This window comes from Pteropus medius, unplaced genomic scaffold, assembly GCF_902729225.1.
Source record: "Pteropus medius unplaced genomic scaffold, Ma_sr-lr_union100, whole genome shotgun sequence".
Lineage (NCBI taxonomy): Eukaryota > Metazoa > Chordata > Mammalia > Chiroptera > Pteropodidae > Pteropus > Pteropus medius.
Window position 1 is genome coordinate 5224976 of NW_024351647.1, and position 18565 is coordinate 5243540.

At 32.8% G+C, this 18565-nt stretch overlaps 1 protein-coding gene across 1 annotated transcript in view; it reads left to right on the forward strand.

The window, feature by feature from the left end:
• AQR (aquarius intron-binding spliceosomal factor) overlaps positions 1 to 18565 on the forward strand; it is an 86882-nt gene that overhangs the window by 6834 nt on the left and 61483 nt on the right. Inside the window, exons 3-9 of the mRNA XM_039843975.1 lie at positions 220 to 260; positions 5358 to 5393; positions 8273 to 8393; positions 10408 to 10548; positions 12254 to 12322; positions 13369 to 13469; positions 16280 to 16356. Coding sequence (XP_039699909.1) covers positions 220 to 260; positions 5358 to 5393; positions 8273 to 8393; positions 10408 to 10548; positions 12254 to 12322; positions 13369 to 13469; positions 16280 to 16356 — 586 coding nt within the window. The remainder of the gene's footprint in view (positions 1 to 219; positions 261 to 5357; positions 5394 to 8272; positions 8394 to 10407; positions 10549 to 12253; positions 12323 to 13368; positions 13470 to 16279; positions 16357 to 18565) is intronic.

Genomic DNA, 18565 nt, shown 5'->3' on the forward strand with positions numbered 1-18565 from the left:
TTTATCTTTTTCTACTACTTTACTTTCTGTTATTTCACACTTTGAGGAATGTAATGGGATTACGAAAAATCTCTTAAGTGTTATTTTAATAAGCAGTAATATTTGATAGCTTTCCTAAACCAAATTGTTTTGTGTAATCTCAATAATTAAAAACTATCAACTCAGGGTCTGAAAAAAAGTTGTTTGAGATATTAAACATTTTTATATTTTTAATAACAGGTCATTGAAGAGATATATGAGAAAGAGATTGTCAAATCAAGGTAGGAATGAGTTTAATTTTCATACATAGGGATTAGATGGGACTAACTGGGATCTCATCTGAACTTCTAAACTAAATGTGATCATAACAGAATTTTCTTTTCTTTTTTGATTTGCTCGTCCGGGAGATTGGTGACTAGGGAACTATATATAGCTGCTGAAGAGTCATAAGATATTTCTTTGCTTTTTAATTCTTGATTCAGAAGGATTAAACCCTTAGGGTTTATTTTGTTTTGAAGGAATTGAGGGAGAGTAAAAATGGAGACTTAAATTTCAATTTAACTAATATAATTTTCTGATTATTTCCTGATAAATCTTAAAAATATTATTTAAGTATTATAAAAGTAAAACAATAATCAAATACAAAATAATAAAATATATATTTTATACATAATGTATAAAGTATATAATAAAATTATTTTGAAAAATCTACAGAATAGGGTAAGTTTAATAAATGTTCTTTCCTATTAATCCTCAGTTTATACACACACACATATACACATACATACATATATATTCCAGTTCTTTCCTATCACCACACTAGATTTCTTTTTTTAAACAGGAGAGAGTTTATGCTCTACAAACCATTTTACATCATGCCTTTTTTTCCCCCAATGTATCTTGGGCATATTTCCATATCTGCACCTGTAGACATATATGCCCAGTGATATTTTTAAAAGAGAATTTTGACTAAATGTTTTAATATGAAATAGAAGCATTATGTTTTGAATGTCACAGACCTTATAAAATCTCAGATTTGATATCTTTCAGGTGTCTTGAGTTTTAGGAGGTACATTTTACTAAATACTGTGAAGGCAAATCCATGGCAATGTCAGAATAAGAGGCTAGGTGTTTTGTTTTAGTAAATGGTAAGCCTGTAGAAGTAGGCAGAGCCACCATGTTAAGGATTTTTTTTTTTCGAAGAGCAATGAGAAGCCTGGGAAGCTAGTGAAGAATTGTAAGCATAAAAGAATTTAGAGGGGGCAAGAGGTAGGAAATTAGTTAGATGAGCATTATAATAGGAAAGTTCAAGATGATTGTGGTTTGGACTAGCATGGTAAGTTGGGATGGAGAGGAGTTGCCAGTTTGAGAGAGAAAGAAATAAAGAGATGGTTGGTGGTGATGGGGTGAGTGAGGAAAGGGAAGGAATCACCGATGGCGCCCAAGTTTTTGGCTTAGGTTAGTAGGTGATTAGTGGTGCCATTGCTGACTTTTACTGTTGTTGTTGGGGTGGGAGTAGGTGTAGATCATTAGTCCACTTTTGGAAATGTTGAATTTTAGCTACTAAAGAGCCATGCAGATGGAGATGAAAATAAGCAGTTGGGTATCTAGGTGTAGAGCTCACAAGAGAGGACTGGATTGGGCCTACTTTTTATCAACCACCATTTCAGTGCTGAGGATGTAGCAGTGAACATGGTAGATAGTCTCTGTTCATGGAGACTAACCTTCTAGTTCTTGTCCAGACACAAAAAAATATACAGATATGTAATGCCAGCAAGTAGTGAGTGCTATGAATTAAAATGTGGTTAGAGTATAGTGACAAAGGCTACTATTTTGGATTGAATGATGAGACAAAAATCCTCTCTGAAGGTATAACATTTGAGCAGATGCATAATGTATGACTTGTTGGTCTGAGGGTGAATGTGAATAAAATCGCCTGAGGAAACTTAAGTAAAGATGAGTGGGTAGGTAAATTCTAGCATCCTTTTTTTTCTTATAAAGGCTATACCAACCTGAAAGTCATCTTGAAAATTCAGAACTAGTTTTCTGCTTCTTTTCAGAGCAGGCTTTCACTCCAGGGAATAGTAATTACTTTTTTTTTTTCCCGGTCTTTTTGATTTAAACCTTTGTTTTACTATTTCTTCCTTGAAGATAATTTTTATGTAACATAACTAAAAGCTGCCAATGATTTTTATTATACAGACTTGGCTACATTATTTTTAATTGCCTAAAGAGGTATGACTGTTACTGGCTGGCCTCATTTAGACTTATTATGGCAGCCTTAACACTAATTTTCTTATCTTGTAAACATTTTTAAATATTTGAATAAAAGTGAAATGCTTGCATTCTGCCCCCAAATCTCAAAGTTCAAAAAGCTAAATGTACTTTTAATAGCACATAAACTAAAGTATATATTTAAAAATTTAAATGATCATATTTTTTAGACTAGTGCCTGTGGAAGTTCTGTTGCTAAGTTATGTGCTCATAGGATCTTCATCATTGAGGAATGGCTTAATGTAAGATTTATTAACTTGTCTTTAGCCTATCAAAATAGGCAGTTTATAGCCATAAGGCACTCTCAAATATTATACATTAAGGTTCTTGTAATATACATTTTTTTACAGATCAACTCTATTTCCTTAGGAGGCATCTGGGAATTAAATCAATCATTTCTGAACATTCTTATGGTATAAGTGATCATTTCTAGGAGTTCAAAATTAGATAGACCTTAAAATGTCACATTGACCAATCACCCCTGTAATGTGTGGTATATTACACAATTGATTCATATGTGCTATCTTTACCATTATCAAATTTGGCAAGCTTAACATATTTTTATGTTTGATTTTAAAATATTGAAAGTAACTGTTACTTCTTGAGTGCTTACTATTTGCCAAATTCTGTTCTATGCACTTTTCAGATAACGGCTCATTTATCCTTGCAACAACCCTATGATAGTCACTGTTATCTTCATTTTATGGATGAGGAAACCAAAGTACAGAGAGGTCAGGTAACCAGCCCCAGTAGTTAGAGGCAGAGCCAGGTATTAAAGCTTGTTTCTGACTTTTATCTAATACTCTGTTCTTAAATAGAACAGATTAGGATACTGAACTAGTATATTTTGGTGTGATTATTAATACTGTTATGAATCCATCTCAGTGGTTTTTATACTGAAATAAAAAAGGATGATTATAGAGCAGTTTACTTTTCCCAGTGTTTATATATTATTTAAAATGTTTAAACCCCTTTACTAGTAAATAGAAAAAGGCATAAAACACATGTATATAGCCTTCTGAGGTATTATAATTCATAACCACCACCAAGGTCAAAAAAAACACAAACATAGCATCCCAGAAACTCTTTCATGCTCCTTTGCTTTACCATTTTAATATATAAGTATGTAAACATGAACACTGTAGTTTAGTTTTGCTTGTTTTCGGACTTTAATAAATAGAACCACATAGCGTGTACTTTTGTAGCTGGTTTCTTTTACTCACAATTATTATTTTTTAATTGTCTATTTAATAATAAATCTGGAAGTAGATAGTTCAGAAGTTCATAATGTAAGGGCCTTTCTCACCTTTTTAGCAGTCTTTTTGGCTTTCTCTGTGTGGTTGCAGGGGTACTCCCATAGCTCCAGACCTCATGTTTTCACACAATCGTATCCCAGAGAGGAAGCAGGGAGCAATGATAACATTGCCTGCTCCTTTTACTCTTTTCCTTATCAAATTTAATGAGCCAGTTAACAATATAGTTAATGGATCCAATTTATTGTACATAAATTACCCAACTTTAGGAGGATTTAATGAAATCCTTGTGTTAAATCCTTAGCACAGAATCAGGCACAAAGCATGCTTTTAGTAAGTATTGGTAACTTAAAAAAAATAACCATCCCCAAATCCTTTAAATTATTTTTATTTGTCATTTTTACTTGTAACTTTTCACCCTTATCTTTAAACGTTTTTTGTCATAATGTCTAGTTGTAGACTCTGTCTCAAAGTTTATTGGCAGAAGTATAAAACTCCAATTTTAATGAATACCATCAAGATTGATAGAAGAAAAATGTGTTTTGCAGAGTGCTTTTGCTTGATCTTGGTCTAGCAGGACTGATTTTTCACTATTCCAGTCATTCCCCCTCCCCTCAAAATAGCCAGCCTACCTCTTTTGTACATGAGGAAACAGAATATTTAAAAGATGTTGACTGAGTCATGCCTAGAATAGTGATCTATCTCACGAACCAAGATTTTCTTTTTTTCATCAATGAAATTCTATTTGTGGCTACAGAAATGAAGGGTGCAATTATGTACATAGTAGACACTGAGTGGATTTTGTTGTTCAACATGCAATTAAAGTGATATGTCTGCTGCTGGAAATCTAAAATGTGTCAAACAAGCTATTGTATCTTCTCAGTGGACTAGCTGGCTATAGAAGCCAGTACCTTGGCAATGTTCTAACTTTGTACTTTGCACAGAAAAAAATCTTCACTTCTTTCTCACTAGAGTTCTGTGACATTGTTTGCTCAGCAAAACTATTTGAGAAGTCAGAAAATAGTGGAATAAGATTTTGACAAGGTAATGGCCTCTTAGGATATTAGAAATTCATAACACATATGCATTTCATTTGTAAAACTAGAGGCTGTATTACCTAGCGTCAGTGTTCTGGTCTGACGACTTTCTAATATAAAAATGATAAAACTAAATTAGTGGACATTTGGACCTCCCTTTGGAGAGATACCCTGTCACTACAGGATGGTTTATTCATATAAATCAAAGTACTTCGATTAAAAAAAAAAGAAGATACAATAGAGATATCCAGTATTCTCACCACAATTTTATAATATTTCAGACTTAATGTTAAGACTACAAAGCACGTGAAAAGTCTGATTCCTAAGTTTGTGATGTAGATACATGTATCTTTTGTAATTATAGAAGGGCATAACTTCAGAATGTTTCCATTTAAATATTAAATGAAAGATTGGTCATCAGTGTTTAACGAATTGAGTCTGGCTAGTTTTTGGCAGTTGCGATTCAATATTGTGAATATTAGTGAACATTTGTGTTTTGATCAAAATTATTTGGCTTATGAATCTTTGTTATATCCTAGTATATCATGGCACTGATTGTGTTTGTTATATGAGTACGATATGATTTCGCTTGTTAATGTTCTTATGCAATTTTTAAAAATAAACTACCCCGAAACAAAACACAAACCAAAAAAAACCTAACAGCAAAATTAGCTTTTATCAATGCATGTATATATATGATTATTCTGATATGTGAGTCAATATTAAAACAAGGTTCCAAAATACATCTGCATTAATAACTCAGAAATGCTTATATTCTCTATTTAAATATTTTTATATATTTTTATGTTTTTAGGTTTGCCATCAGAAAGATAATGCTCTTGGAATTTAGGTGAGTTAAAGGGCTGTACTTTTCCTCCTATAACTACCTGGTCTTACATCTAGAAAAAAGATGAGTGAAGAATCTGATGCTGAACATCATGGGACAGAATGCAGCTTTGTAGATGTGTTGCCTGAATCCTGCATTACATTTCATTGCAGTAAATGGCCTTAGTATATTTTTTCCTAGCAAGGTATGAAGCATCTATTTACATTATTTACATACATGCACGCGACTAAACAGGACCTCTGTCTTCTAGAAATGCAAAGGCTTTGACAAGATAAGATTATTTATTTTTCCTAATAACTGTTCCAAAGGAAATAAATTTATATGATGCTTTTTAAAAAAAAGGCTATACTTGATGAAATTAAAGATGACAACATGATTTAACGTTTAGCTTAATTTTCTGTACATTTCTGTGAATAGTTAAGAAAATAATCCTAAGTTTTTGAAGATTAATATTTTTGTGATTTGCTTATTTTGGAATATGTGTATGATAGACTTTGTTTTCAAAGATAATGCTCCATTGTCAGTATAACTTTTATTTTAAGTTGTATTTCACTAATTAAGATAGTGCATCTGAGGTGTTTCTGAACTCTTACGTGGTTCCTCTAGAGATCAGTGGGAGTAAATTGGAGTGCATTCTACAGCCATTGTTCTCCTTCCAAGCTAAGTTGTTATTACAAAGGCAGCCTTTTTGTGACCTAGCCCCTTATAACAAATATTTCAGACAGAAGGGAATGTATAATTTTCAGATTATGAAGGTAGATTAGATTATATTACAACCAAGTGTGGCCAGTAGGCTGGAATTAAAAGCCAAGGTTGTTGTTAATGATCTAATATTCGCCATTTATTGAACGCATGCCTTGTCCTAGTATTTTAAACATTTTATATACAGAGCACTCACATTAACTCTGCAAAGTCAGTGTTATACTTTCTGTTTAGTGGAGGAATAAATCAAGATCAAAGAGATTAATTTGTTGAAGATAATGCAGTTCAGTAATTGGCAGAGCTAGGATGCCACTATCTGATGCCAAAACTCATTTTTCTGCTTCTCCACACTATCTTGAGGTTTAGTCTGCATCAGAGGTCAGAGTCTCTGTATTAACAGCCATCAACTCCCCCCACACTGATTTGATCCTCACAAAAAAATGGCATGAAGGAGTTATTCTTATCATTTTACAGAGAGAAATTAAAGTTTATAGTTATGAATTAACTAATAAATTGAATATCTACTATATCCTAAGAACTATGTTGTCATTGAATACTTGATCTCATTTAATCCTCTAAATAACTCCAATAAGATATTTCTTATTGATAGAGAAGAACACTGAGGTTAGAAATTGGACCCATCTGGCCCTTAAATGAATATAACCTTTCCATCATCATCTTTCAAGAAGACAGAAAAAAATTGATAGAATGCTGTTATACAATTAGGATAGAACCAGAACTCTGTGGTTCTGGCAAAATCAGATAACAAGAGCATTGCAGGAACCGAAGGAGAAAGCAACAGAATGGATTAAAGGCACCAATGACAGTGAATGATTTTTAATAACTGAAAATATGAGTTGTTACCTTTCAGGAACTTTTATGTGATTTCTATCTGAGAATGCGAATTTTGAGCAGAAGAACTACATAGCAGCAAAGACAGTGAAGATCTTAAAATCTGGTAGAGAAAAAGACATTACCCAAAGAGGAAGAAGGAGAAATAAATTGGTTGTAGACTTCTCAATTATAATAATAGAGAAGATAATAGAATGAATCTAGTACATAGAAAAAATAATTATCAACCTAGAAAGAATTCTATGACCAGCTAAACTGTTATGAAATAAAGATTTTTTTCAGATACATTAATGCTAACAATGTTGACAGAAGTTCTAAAGGACATAATTCAGGAAAAAGAAATTTAAACTTGTAAGAAGGGATTGAAAGAACACTATCTAGTCTCTAACTTGAAACCTTTTGATCAAACCATGTATCCAGCTTCCTAGGTTCTTGCAAATTAAGCCAGAAGGCTTACTAAAGAAAGACCCATAGAAATGCCCATGTGAGTAGAGCTTTGAAGCATAAGAGGAAGTGGAAAAATTATAGCACATAGCAGAATCTAAAATGCTTAAATCCGTGTGTGTACACATGCATTTGTAAGTTATTAAAAAGTTATGCATGTGGAGTGATTTAAAGTAGGAACAGGAAGTCCTGATTTTTCATTAGTGCTTAAGACTACAGCCCAGTACAGTAATTGAAGTTTATAACTACCCTGAAATGGCTGTTATATTTTAGAAATCAGAAATAAGTAATTTATTGAGGAATATTTTCACCAGGGTCTGAAAATAAGAATTTTGGCATCTTGAGGGGAAAATGCTTGTTATCTTGAAAACTGATTTATGTTCAATACCTTAATAAATTCCACTAAGTGTTACAAAGCTTCCTTTTAATTGTTAAGTCTCTTTCTTCATTTCTGGAAGTCATTTGTTCCTGATATGAGTTAATGTCAGTTTCTCGGATACATTTATCTGTGAAACTGCCCATCATATCATTTTATTTTAGAGCTGATATATATCAGATTTTTTTTTTTATTTCACGAAGTGCCTTAGACAAGGGAATATCCATTGTTCTGATGGTGACAATTATGTATGTCAGTAACCTTTAATGTCTTCCTATTTGAAAAATAAGAATCTTACTCTCCAAAGCCACATGTACTATATACATAAGTTCGTAGTAGGTAGCAGTGACCTAGAATACAGGTAAATTTATGAAGGAGTCTCAAATTATAAATATAGATATTCAAAATATTCTCCGAAAGTTGTAAATAATTATGCTTTTTCACGTGAATGATATATCACAATTGATAGTGACTAATGAAATATTCTATGCCTTTTCACTCTTCACAGCCAATACCTTGAAAATTACCTCTGGATGAATTATTCTCCACAAGTGTCCAGCAAGGCCTACTTAATGTCAATCTGTTGTATGGTGAATGAGAAGTTCAGAGAAAATGTTCCTGCATGGGAGGTAACAGATTTAATTATTTCATAGTTTTCATACTGTGCTCACTTAAGGTATTACAAAGTAGCAGAACTTTTTACTGGTAATAAATAATGCTTTTAGAACAGAACTTTACCCAATAGTAAATGTTGAGAAAAAGAATAGATATGTGAAAAATAATATTAGATTTCTTTGGGTTTCAATATTTTCTTCAAACTAACTTAATATTATTTGAAAAATTATGACTGTGGAGCTGTTTTTCTATTTTGTGCTTGAAATGAAAAATGTGTTGGATTATTATAAAGACTTTTATATGAGATAAAGTAAAATTTATATTAAGTAGATAATGCTCAAATGAGATAATATTTTTCAGTGCCTTATTTCACAACTGGGAGTATATATTTATAGTTTTACATGAATAAAGTATTATTTCCAAAGCCAAAACAGATGTTTATATTGTAATTTCAGTTTTCTCTTTGTCTCTGATTTGGGATCTTTTTTCCCTTTTTTGAAATTTCTAATCAATTGTTATTGTCTATTTGTACTTAATGTAATAGAGGTTTGGTCAGTAGAGGTCCAAAGTCTAGGTTTTCTTTGGTCACCATAAAATGGTCAGTTCATCAAAAAAGAGTTTCTTCCCTTCTAGTCGTACTTTTATAAATGAAGAAAAGGCATGGATACTTGTCATTTCTTTTGAGAGGATGGTCTCCAAAGTGAAAAGGTGTTAGGTTCTTTAAGATAAAACCATGGTCTCTTTTCTGAAATATTCATTAAGTGGCTACCATTTTGTGGTGGATTAGAACCCAAAGTAAAATATGGGCCTTGTGTCTTACTGAGGTATCTTAAGTATTTCTTGAGGTTGCCTCAAACTACTACTATAAGTCTTTTGAGCCAGAGCATGACCTAATCAGTTTGCATGTTATAAAGACTTTGGTGATTAGGGCTTGGAGTAGAGAAATGAGTAAAGGTTAAGAGAAGTGGTTATACACAGAGTTATACACAGATTTAGAAAGTAGAATCGATTGGATTTGTAATTGAAATGGTATTAGGGGAGGGTATTATTTTTAAAAGGCTTCCTGGCTTGGGCAACTGAATAAAAAAAAATGATAGTGCCATTTACCAAGATAAGTAAAAGGACTGAGAAATACTTTAGAGGTTTAGAGGATACAAAATTGTTGATTCGAATTTTGGATTTACAGAGTTTAAGTTGCCTTGGGAATATCTAGATGAAATTGTCTAGTAGATAGGAATCTAAAGATTAGAGCTAAGGAGAGAAATCTGGATTTGTATGTGGAATCGTTAGCATGTGGTAGTTGAGTAATGGGAGGCGTAGAAGAAGAATGAGGTAGAACCGAAGGAGCACTGTCATATAAGTGACAAAGGAAGAGGAGCCTTCAACACATTGAAAAGGAATTGGGTTTGGTAGGACTCCACTGAAGTTGACAGCTCTAACAGCTTCTGAGGGGTGCTGTGGTTGGAAGCTTATTTTAGAGAAATGAATGAAAACAACTAGTGTTGACCACACATTTGGAGCACTCGTCTGTGAGAGATGTGGCAGAAACTAGATGGGGAGGTAGATCAAAGAGAAGTTTGAGTATATTTACGTTATTTCTACTTTATAAAAAACATTATTTACATGTTAAGAGTAAAGGGAATATAAAACAGGAGAGGCTGTCCTTGAAATTAATTAGATTGGGAGCACTATAAATTTTGCTAAGGATGTTTCTTTTGTTTAAATCGGAAGAATTAAAACACTTCAGATCCGTAATAAGACAACAAAGCCTAAGCTAATTACAGGCATAATCCACAGAAGAAAAAAAGAAAGGAATAAAAACCGTTATTTTATTAGCCAAAGATTTCTGCAACTCTTACATAGTCCTGCCAGAAACCTGTATTTGACCATTAATATAAGTAAGCCAGTTATCTTTTTGTAATTATTTGGTTTTATTAACTCCTAAAAGGTCTACCAGTGGTTGTTTAAGGGAGAAAAAAGAGGCAAGCAAGCCATTTCAAAATGAATATTTATTCTATCTCTTTTCAGACTTTTAAGAAGAAGCCAGACCACTTCCCATTCTTTTTTAAGTGTATCTTGAAAGCGGCATTGGCTGAAACTGATGGTGAATTTTCACTCCATGAACAGACTGTCTTATTGCTTTTTCTTGATCACTGCTTCAATAGTTTGGTAATTTTACTTTATCTTTTGGAGTAACTTTCAAGTTTTCTTGTTCTTTTAAGTTGAAATAGATGAGATTACCCCTGTAGCCAACTCTTCATTCATAGTACTGGAGAATGAGGATAATGCTAACAGCTTAATTTTAGCCACTTTTCAATAAACCATTTCAAAAGATCTGTTTGCTTTTTAATAGATTTGGACTTGATTTCTCCTTTTTTCCATTAGACTCCCAGAAAAATGGTAATGAGAACTGAAATTCTCCAAGGTAGAGCAGCAAAGAGTCTGGTTAATAGGAACTTTGAGTAATGAGATCTGTGCAGTAAAGCTACACACAAAAACAATTTCATTACTTTTTAGTGATACTTCATGCACAGGCTGGCAGGTCAGCAGGAGAGTTGTTTTGAGTTGATTGATTAGAGGTAGTTGTGGATGATGTTTGAAAATCTCTTGGGTTGTTTATGATACGGTTTTTATCTTTTATAAGATTATCTTCTAAAAATTTAAATATTTAATGTAATTAATATTTTATTTGTGCTTCCCAACTGTGGTTATCTGAAGGTATATACCTATTTATTTAAAGATAAGTGCTTCTAAATAGATAGTGCACTTAGACCCCTGCAAGAGAATGCATGGGGTTCGTTCTTATCCTGAAGACTGAATGTTGATAGATGGATGGTTATTACCTGTTTCCGTGTATAACCTCACATGGAACTTGTAAAGGTATAAAATTAAGATTTATGATGCCACCATTGGATGTCACTGTTGCCTCTAACATTTATTAAACTAAACAAAGCAAATATAAATATAAATAGATGTGGTTTCTTATTAAATATTGAATAGAAACAAGATTTAATGAGTGTTAGTTTGGTGCTAGGTTTAATTAACTTGAAAGCTAGCTTATTGAAATGCTTTATTTTTTTTCAGTATGCTGTCACATCTTGTTATTTAAGGTAGTTAAGTTCTGTAAAGTAGCTGTGAAAACTGAATTAGCTAAACCTGAACCATTGTTCCTGGGGAAAACATAGGGTTAGGTTCGGCAAGCCTCTGGTCACAACATTAAGCAGTCAGTACATAACCTTGGTTTATGTATGTTTCTGTTTAGAGACACCTTATATAATATATATTGTTGATTCATTAATGTTTAACTCGTGGCCAGCAGCACTATAACTTATATCTGAATGAACCTTATCTAACACACATATTTCCTCTGTTAGGCATATCATACATAGCTTTGTTGAGCCCAGGAACACTAGGCAGCACTTCAAGCCCTGTGCTTGGGGGTCATTTTTAATAGCAAAACACCAACAAAAAGCACAAAAGTGTGAAAAAAGCACTAAATAGACCATGAAAAGGACACTTGTTTATAGGAGAGCTGACACAGGAATAGCTGGAAATACGCATGTTGGGCAATTCATATTTTTTGTTGCTCTGTGCTGTCTGTGAATGACCATGAAAGCATCAGGAATATTGAATTCGGGGTTACAGATAACATTTTTATGAGTAGGTGAATTCACAAATACAGAATTTGAAAATTATGAGGATCAACTTTATGTTTTAAAAAAACTGTTAAACTTCTTTATATCAAAATATCATTAATTTGGTGGTATGTTTCCCTCACCCCCAGGACTTTAAAAAGGCAGTATGCTTCTTATGTAAAGACTTAGGTTAAAATGCTGGTGTGTTTACAAACTTGTTTTCTTCATACTTTAAACAGGAGGTGGATTTGATACGAAGTCAAGTACAGCAGCTTATCTCTCTCCCAATGTGGATGGGCTTACAGCCTGTAAGTATCTTAATTTCAGAAACTTATGTGTGTGTGTATGTTATAAGTGGAATATGGTTTTAGATTTGTAGCTTTAATATAGATATAAAATGGTAGCTAAAAATCCCTGTTCCTGCTTAAAAACTTTATCTAATTCACTATGCATTAACTTAATTATACATGTAGTTTTTCAGTTTTAAAGTTTTTATATGCAAGCTAATATACATTTCACCTCATTTCAGTGTTATGGGGTCAAATAAGGTAATATCTATTGAGCTTATAGAGAAGGGGGTTAATTTAGCAAACTATGGTTATTATGTACGTCTTTGGATGAGACTCAGTGCAGACTCGAATTTTTATTTTCTTTGATTGGAATATACATACAACTATAGGAGAAGGTCTGGATCATTTAATACTAATGACTTTATTTTTTTCATCAAATCGTTATTGTTAATACATACATGCTGGTATCAAACCCATATTAATAGTCTCAGGGAGTAAAGTTAAAACTATTCAGGATTCCATTTTCTGCATGTGGGTGTTTTTGCAGACGCTCAGATATGCAGGCTCATTCATAAGTACCAGTTGATGGGGATGCAAACAGAGATACAAAAATAATTAATACTAAGTTAAAAACTGCTAAGTGCCATGAGAAAGAATATGGTGATGTAGACATTACCTTGTTAACTTGTGATATCTGTTTTATGTTCCTTGTTTCAGATTCATTTTTCATACTTCAGTCATTATGCTATAAGTGTTAGTTAATGCTCATATTTTTCAAATTGAAATCCTTAATTTTAGAAATAAGAAAGAAATATAAACAATTACTGAGCTTAAAAGGCAGTTTCTTTGTCTAATGTTTTCTATTAACAAGCGATAGAATCAGACAGTTTTTTAAAATATAGTTATTAGTTGCTTAGTTTTCAGGCTTTGTCATGTTGCTTTCAAGTTTTATCCCATTGCTCTGTATTGTATCCATACATAGAAAACTAGCTAATAGTTGATCTAGTCTTTATCCTTGTAAACTTTGAGGTTACTGCTGATTTAATATTACATTACTTTTTCAGGCACGATTGGAATTAGAATTAAAAAAGACACCTAAGCTAAGAAAATTCTGGAACTTGATTAAAAAGAATGATGAAAAGATGGATCCAGAAGCAAGAGAACAGTATGTTGCCAAAGCTTCCTTCTACGTTGGTCCATCTGCTGGGTTGTAGGTCATGGATGATGACTGGTTTGCTGTTTCCTTTATATGGAGCCGAACCAAATAAAGAAGTGTTTTTGCCACGTTTTTCTTCTATTCCTTCTCTCTGCTGCAGTAATGAGTGTATCACTGGTCTTTCCCTTGCCTGTTGTCCGTAGTCTGTCATGGATGGTTCTGTTTTCTCCACGGTTTTCATACTTTTCCAACTTCTCTTTCTTTTTCTTACTCCTTCACTCTTAACAATGACCACTGTACTTTCCAGCCATAATTTATTCATTTATTCAATAAATATTGAGTGTTTATTCTTTTGCTAGGTATAGAAGATATAGCAGAGGATAAAATGGGAAGTAGTTCCTGCTCTTGTGGAGCTTACACTCTAGTTGGGGAAGACAGCAAAAAACATATAAATTATATAATATATTAGATGGTGATACATGCTAGGGAGAAAAATCAAGTATGAGGATTAAAGAAGTAGGTAAGGATTATGGGTTATTTTAATAGTATTATTATCAATTGGATAAAAGTCTGGTAGCGAGTATTTATTTCACTGAACAGAGTTCTGTTAGTAGGACATGGGAAGGATTTGCATACTCTAAAAGTTTTGTTTCTGTCTCTGAGGCTAACTGGTCTGATTGTGCTCTTGCCTTTTTTACTCCATTATTCTAGCAGTAATCCTTTTTCTCTGTCTTTAATTACTCTTTTCCATGTTCTTTCTCGCTCTCTTTCTCTCTCGTTTTGTGGGGGCGTGGGCGTGTGTAGGTATGCATTCAGGACTCACTTCCTTTGGGCCTACGATAACTTCTTTTGACTTTGTCTTATATTTTTTCCCACTTAGGAGAGTGGTCTGTACATGTGTAAATAGTAATTGAAATCATAAGAATGGGCAAGATTATCTAGTGAGGCATATAAGTCATGGAAAGAAGGTTGAGGACAAAAGTGAAACCTGGAGTTACACTCATGGTTACTGAAAATAGAAGGAACTGAAAAAAGCGGGATGCTAGAGAATTGAGTTTGGGAGTAATAGAATGAAAGCTTTAAGGACAGAATATTAGGGTCAAAGTAGGAATATCCCTTACTTAATTTTCAACTCCAGTCTCATTTCTTTCATGGTAGCTTTACAACCAGCAGCCTTTTAACTGGACTAATTACATAAACTCTTTTCATCATTTACTACTTTTTTTAAAACCCTCTCTTCCTATTACCTCAATGTGATTTAACCCTAAATCTCTCTGGCCCTGACTTCTGTGCTTTCTTGTCTCCGTATAACTCTTGGCTGTATCCTATTTGGATGCATTGCCATGAACTCCTGTTTGGCCTACCTAAATAATACTGTTTTATCCTCCCAAACTCACCTTTCTGCCCAGTTTGTCTTAATTCTGGGCAGAAAGGTGAGTTTGGGAGGATAGAACAGTGAGTATTATATCTGAGTGACTATATCTAGTCAACTAGTCTTTTGGAGTCATCTTTTGTCCTTCCTCTAATGTCTTGCCTATTCGTACTGCTGTTGTCAGTCCTTTACAGCAGTATGAATGACTAAACACCTACTTGGTGTTTCTTCCACCTTTCCTACAACAATGACCCTAACTAGCCATACTCTTAGAAAATTATGTATAATTTGTCATATTCCTGCTCACAAGCTTTCAGTGGTTTCCTAGTCCCCATAGGGTAAACTCTGTAAACTCCTTACAGTAAGCATTCAAAAACCTCCACCTATTTCTTGTGACTCTCCCAAATCGCTAGACTAGTCTATTTACTGTTTCTTAAACATCCCTTCTCTAAGTGCCCTTTCCCTCCACTCTACTTGATTAAAGGTTAACCTTCTTAATATTTTTCCAGTCCAACTACATTAGGCCACAATGCTTTCTTCTGAATTCCTAAAACAAGCTGTGTGTTTTTTTATCAAAACACCAGGCTGGTTGTGTAATGGTTAGAATGTATATAGTTGCTTAGAGCGTCATTCTGCAATCAGACTTAACTAGGTTTCACACTCAGTTGCTGTATAAGGTCAAGTTGCATCACCCCTTTGAACCTCAGTGTGAAATTGGGATAATAGTACCTATTTCATAGAACCATTTTCAGCATTAAATGAGATTATTCATATGAGGTGCTTAATATAGCTCAGGGCCTGGCACTGTAAGTGTTCCGTTAATGCCAGCCAGTTTTATTAATAATTATATACTGGTTTGTGTTACTAATTATCTTTATATTATATGACCTGTGATTTTAAGTATGTTTTAGTCACTTCTCTCCTTTGTATTTCCAACAAGACTGGCATAATCATTTGTAACTATTCAATATTTGATGATTGTTGATTCATTGGTACATAGTGCATCTTAAATTAAGGAATAGAAAATTGTTTTTTAAATGAACATTTAATTTTTAGACATTGAAATACTCTCATAATTAAAACTTTAAACATGTAAATATATAAAATTGCTCATGTCATTTTAACTACATACTTAAACATTAGATTTTTAATGGTAAGGGCAAGTTATAAATGAAATTTTGAAAACTCTTTTGTTCTGTCCTTTAAATCGCAAGTGAAATTTTTTACAATAAAAAGAAAGAGGTGCTTTTAACTGGCTCTCCTTTTCTTCATGTAGTGCTGTGTTTACATATAAAGAAGTAGCTTTGTGTTCAAATTATGGTCCCTATTTCAGAGCAAGATGGAACATTTGAATAGTGTAAGACAGACTTGTTCAACGTTAATATTTTACTTTTAAAATAATTATTTTTCAAAAATAATTTGGTCAACATTTTATCTCTGATTTTAGAGCCTATCAAGAAAGAAGGTTTCTTTCACAGCTCATTCAGAAGTTTATCTCTGTGCTGAAATCAGTCCCACTTTCTGGTAACTATCTTCTTTTACTCAGCTTATTTGTGAAGTTATTTAAATGTCCCAATAAGTTTTACTAATCTCTATTTTAAAAACTGCTCTTAGAATGATTTTAAATTGTAATGACAAAGTGTATGCCCTCCCCTTTTCAAATATATTACCACAGTATTATGACTGTCATAAAAAATTCACATTAAAGGCATCAGCATGGTTATTGAAATGTTCCTTTATTTAGCAAATATTTTTTGAGCTTGCTCACAAGACCCAGATCCTGAACAAGGAGCTGGGACACAGTGGTAAACAAGACAGTCACAGACCCTGTCCACATGGCATTTACAATATGGTGTCAAATAGTGTTTTCAAGTTACATAAAATACTGTTTGGAGGGGAAGAGGAGAATTATTTTTGAGATATGTAGTACAAGACGAAAAAGGAAGAATTTCCCTCCATTGTGGCCCTCATTTATTGATGAAAGAAATACAAATAAATCTTATATAGAATATAGACTTTAAAATATATAATGATTATACTGTATATAGATGTATAGTGTGTATATACTATAGATAGGGGTGTGTGTGTGTGTGTGTTAATGCCTATATGCCAAGCAGGGCTAATTACATTATGTTGGGTTTGCAAAATTTTATAAACATTTAGCGAATGCAAATAGTATATTGTTTACTTAATAAAAGTGTATATATGCTATGTAAGGTATGTCATTGGTTAATAATTTTATTTTAATAATATAATTTATTTCCTATCTGGAATATAATCTAGGAGCAGCTCTGTAGGTATACCATATTTATATATCTGCATCAGATATTATAGCTTTTTTAAACTGAAATACAACAGAATTACTTAAAAATGCTGAGCCTTCAAGTAATATTTTAGAACTGAAAATCATACCTAGAATTCTGTGAGGAATAGATACTAATGCTATAAATCAGTTATACCTGATTTGAGACATAATATTACTACCAGCACCAGTATAAAGAAAAAATTATCATATGCTTGTAATCTAAGTCACTTAATATATTTAAATCTTTCAGTTAAGCGGCATAAAACTAAAAAGAAGACTTAGATATGGCATTCTTACAACAATTAGTAATAATGAATGCTTAGAACTGCTAATATCTGTAATAATTAGGGTCATAGAAATTGATGTTTTTTAACTTTGGAATGTTTATCTAGGGTCATCTAGAAAGGTTTGAAAATCAAGTAACATTAACAACAGAGGGCCTGTAGTAATTTCAACAACATGTAAACCACTAACTGTTCCCGTTGTTGTTTACATTGTCAGAAAACAAAATTTCTTAGATTGTTCTAGAGCTTCAATCAAAACTTAACTCGCTTGCAAAGGAACAAACAAGATGTTGAAAACAGTGTGTTGGTTCAGAGAGAGTATAAAGATGAATGGATTATATAGATAGAAAACAGAAAAGTAGTTTTTAAAAGAATAAGGATTGTAGTTTCATTTTATAGAGTCATTCAAAACAGCGTGCCCTTATCAGTTGGTTATAAAGGAAGTTTGTGTAGGATGATCTGAGATGTCAGGAATGCTATCAGAAGAAAAAAACATAATACACAAAAGAAGGAAATAATAAGGATATATTGATGTCTGAAGTTATAATACTGTTTCAACTCTGAACATTGCCAAATAGGGCTAACTAATTTGAAAACATGCAGCTTTATCCACCAGAGTTCAGAAGTTGAGCACCAAGCACTGTGTTCAAATTTTAAATAGGCCGTTGCCAATAATTTTCTCAAGCTCTAAATAAAACTACAGAGTACAGAGTTTGTTCACTTTTTAAATTTTGGACAAAAATAAATTTTTTTTTAACCATAACAAGAACCAAAGATAGCAACAGAGGAATGGTTTGAATGGATTTAATTTAAAAGCTGATCTTGAAATTTTTTAGTTTCAACAGCAAGGTAAGCTGGAGTACATCTCAGAAAACTTGGATCCAGTTCTAATCAGCCATTACTTTATTCTATATTATCAAGTCATTTTCTCTGGTCCTCGGTTTCTCACCTGGAAAATAAAGAGCTAGAATAGAGGTCTCTGAGGTCTTTTCCAGCTATGAAATTCTATGGTTATATAATTTTAGGATCTGGATGATTGACATAGAAAAGTTTCAGTTAACAATTCCATATATTAATCACAAAAGTATTCACTTTTCTTCACATAAGGGCTTTCATTTTCCAAATACAAATAAATTCAATAAGT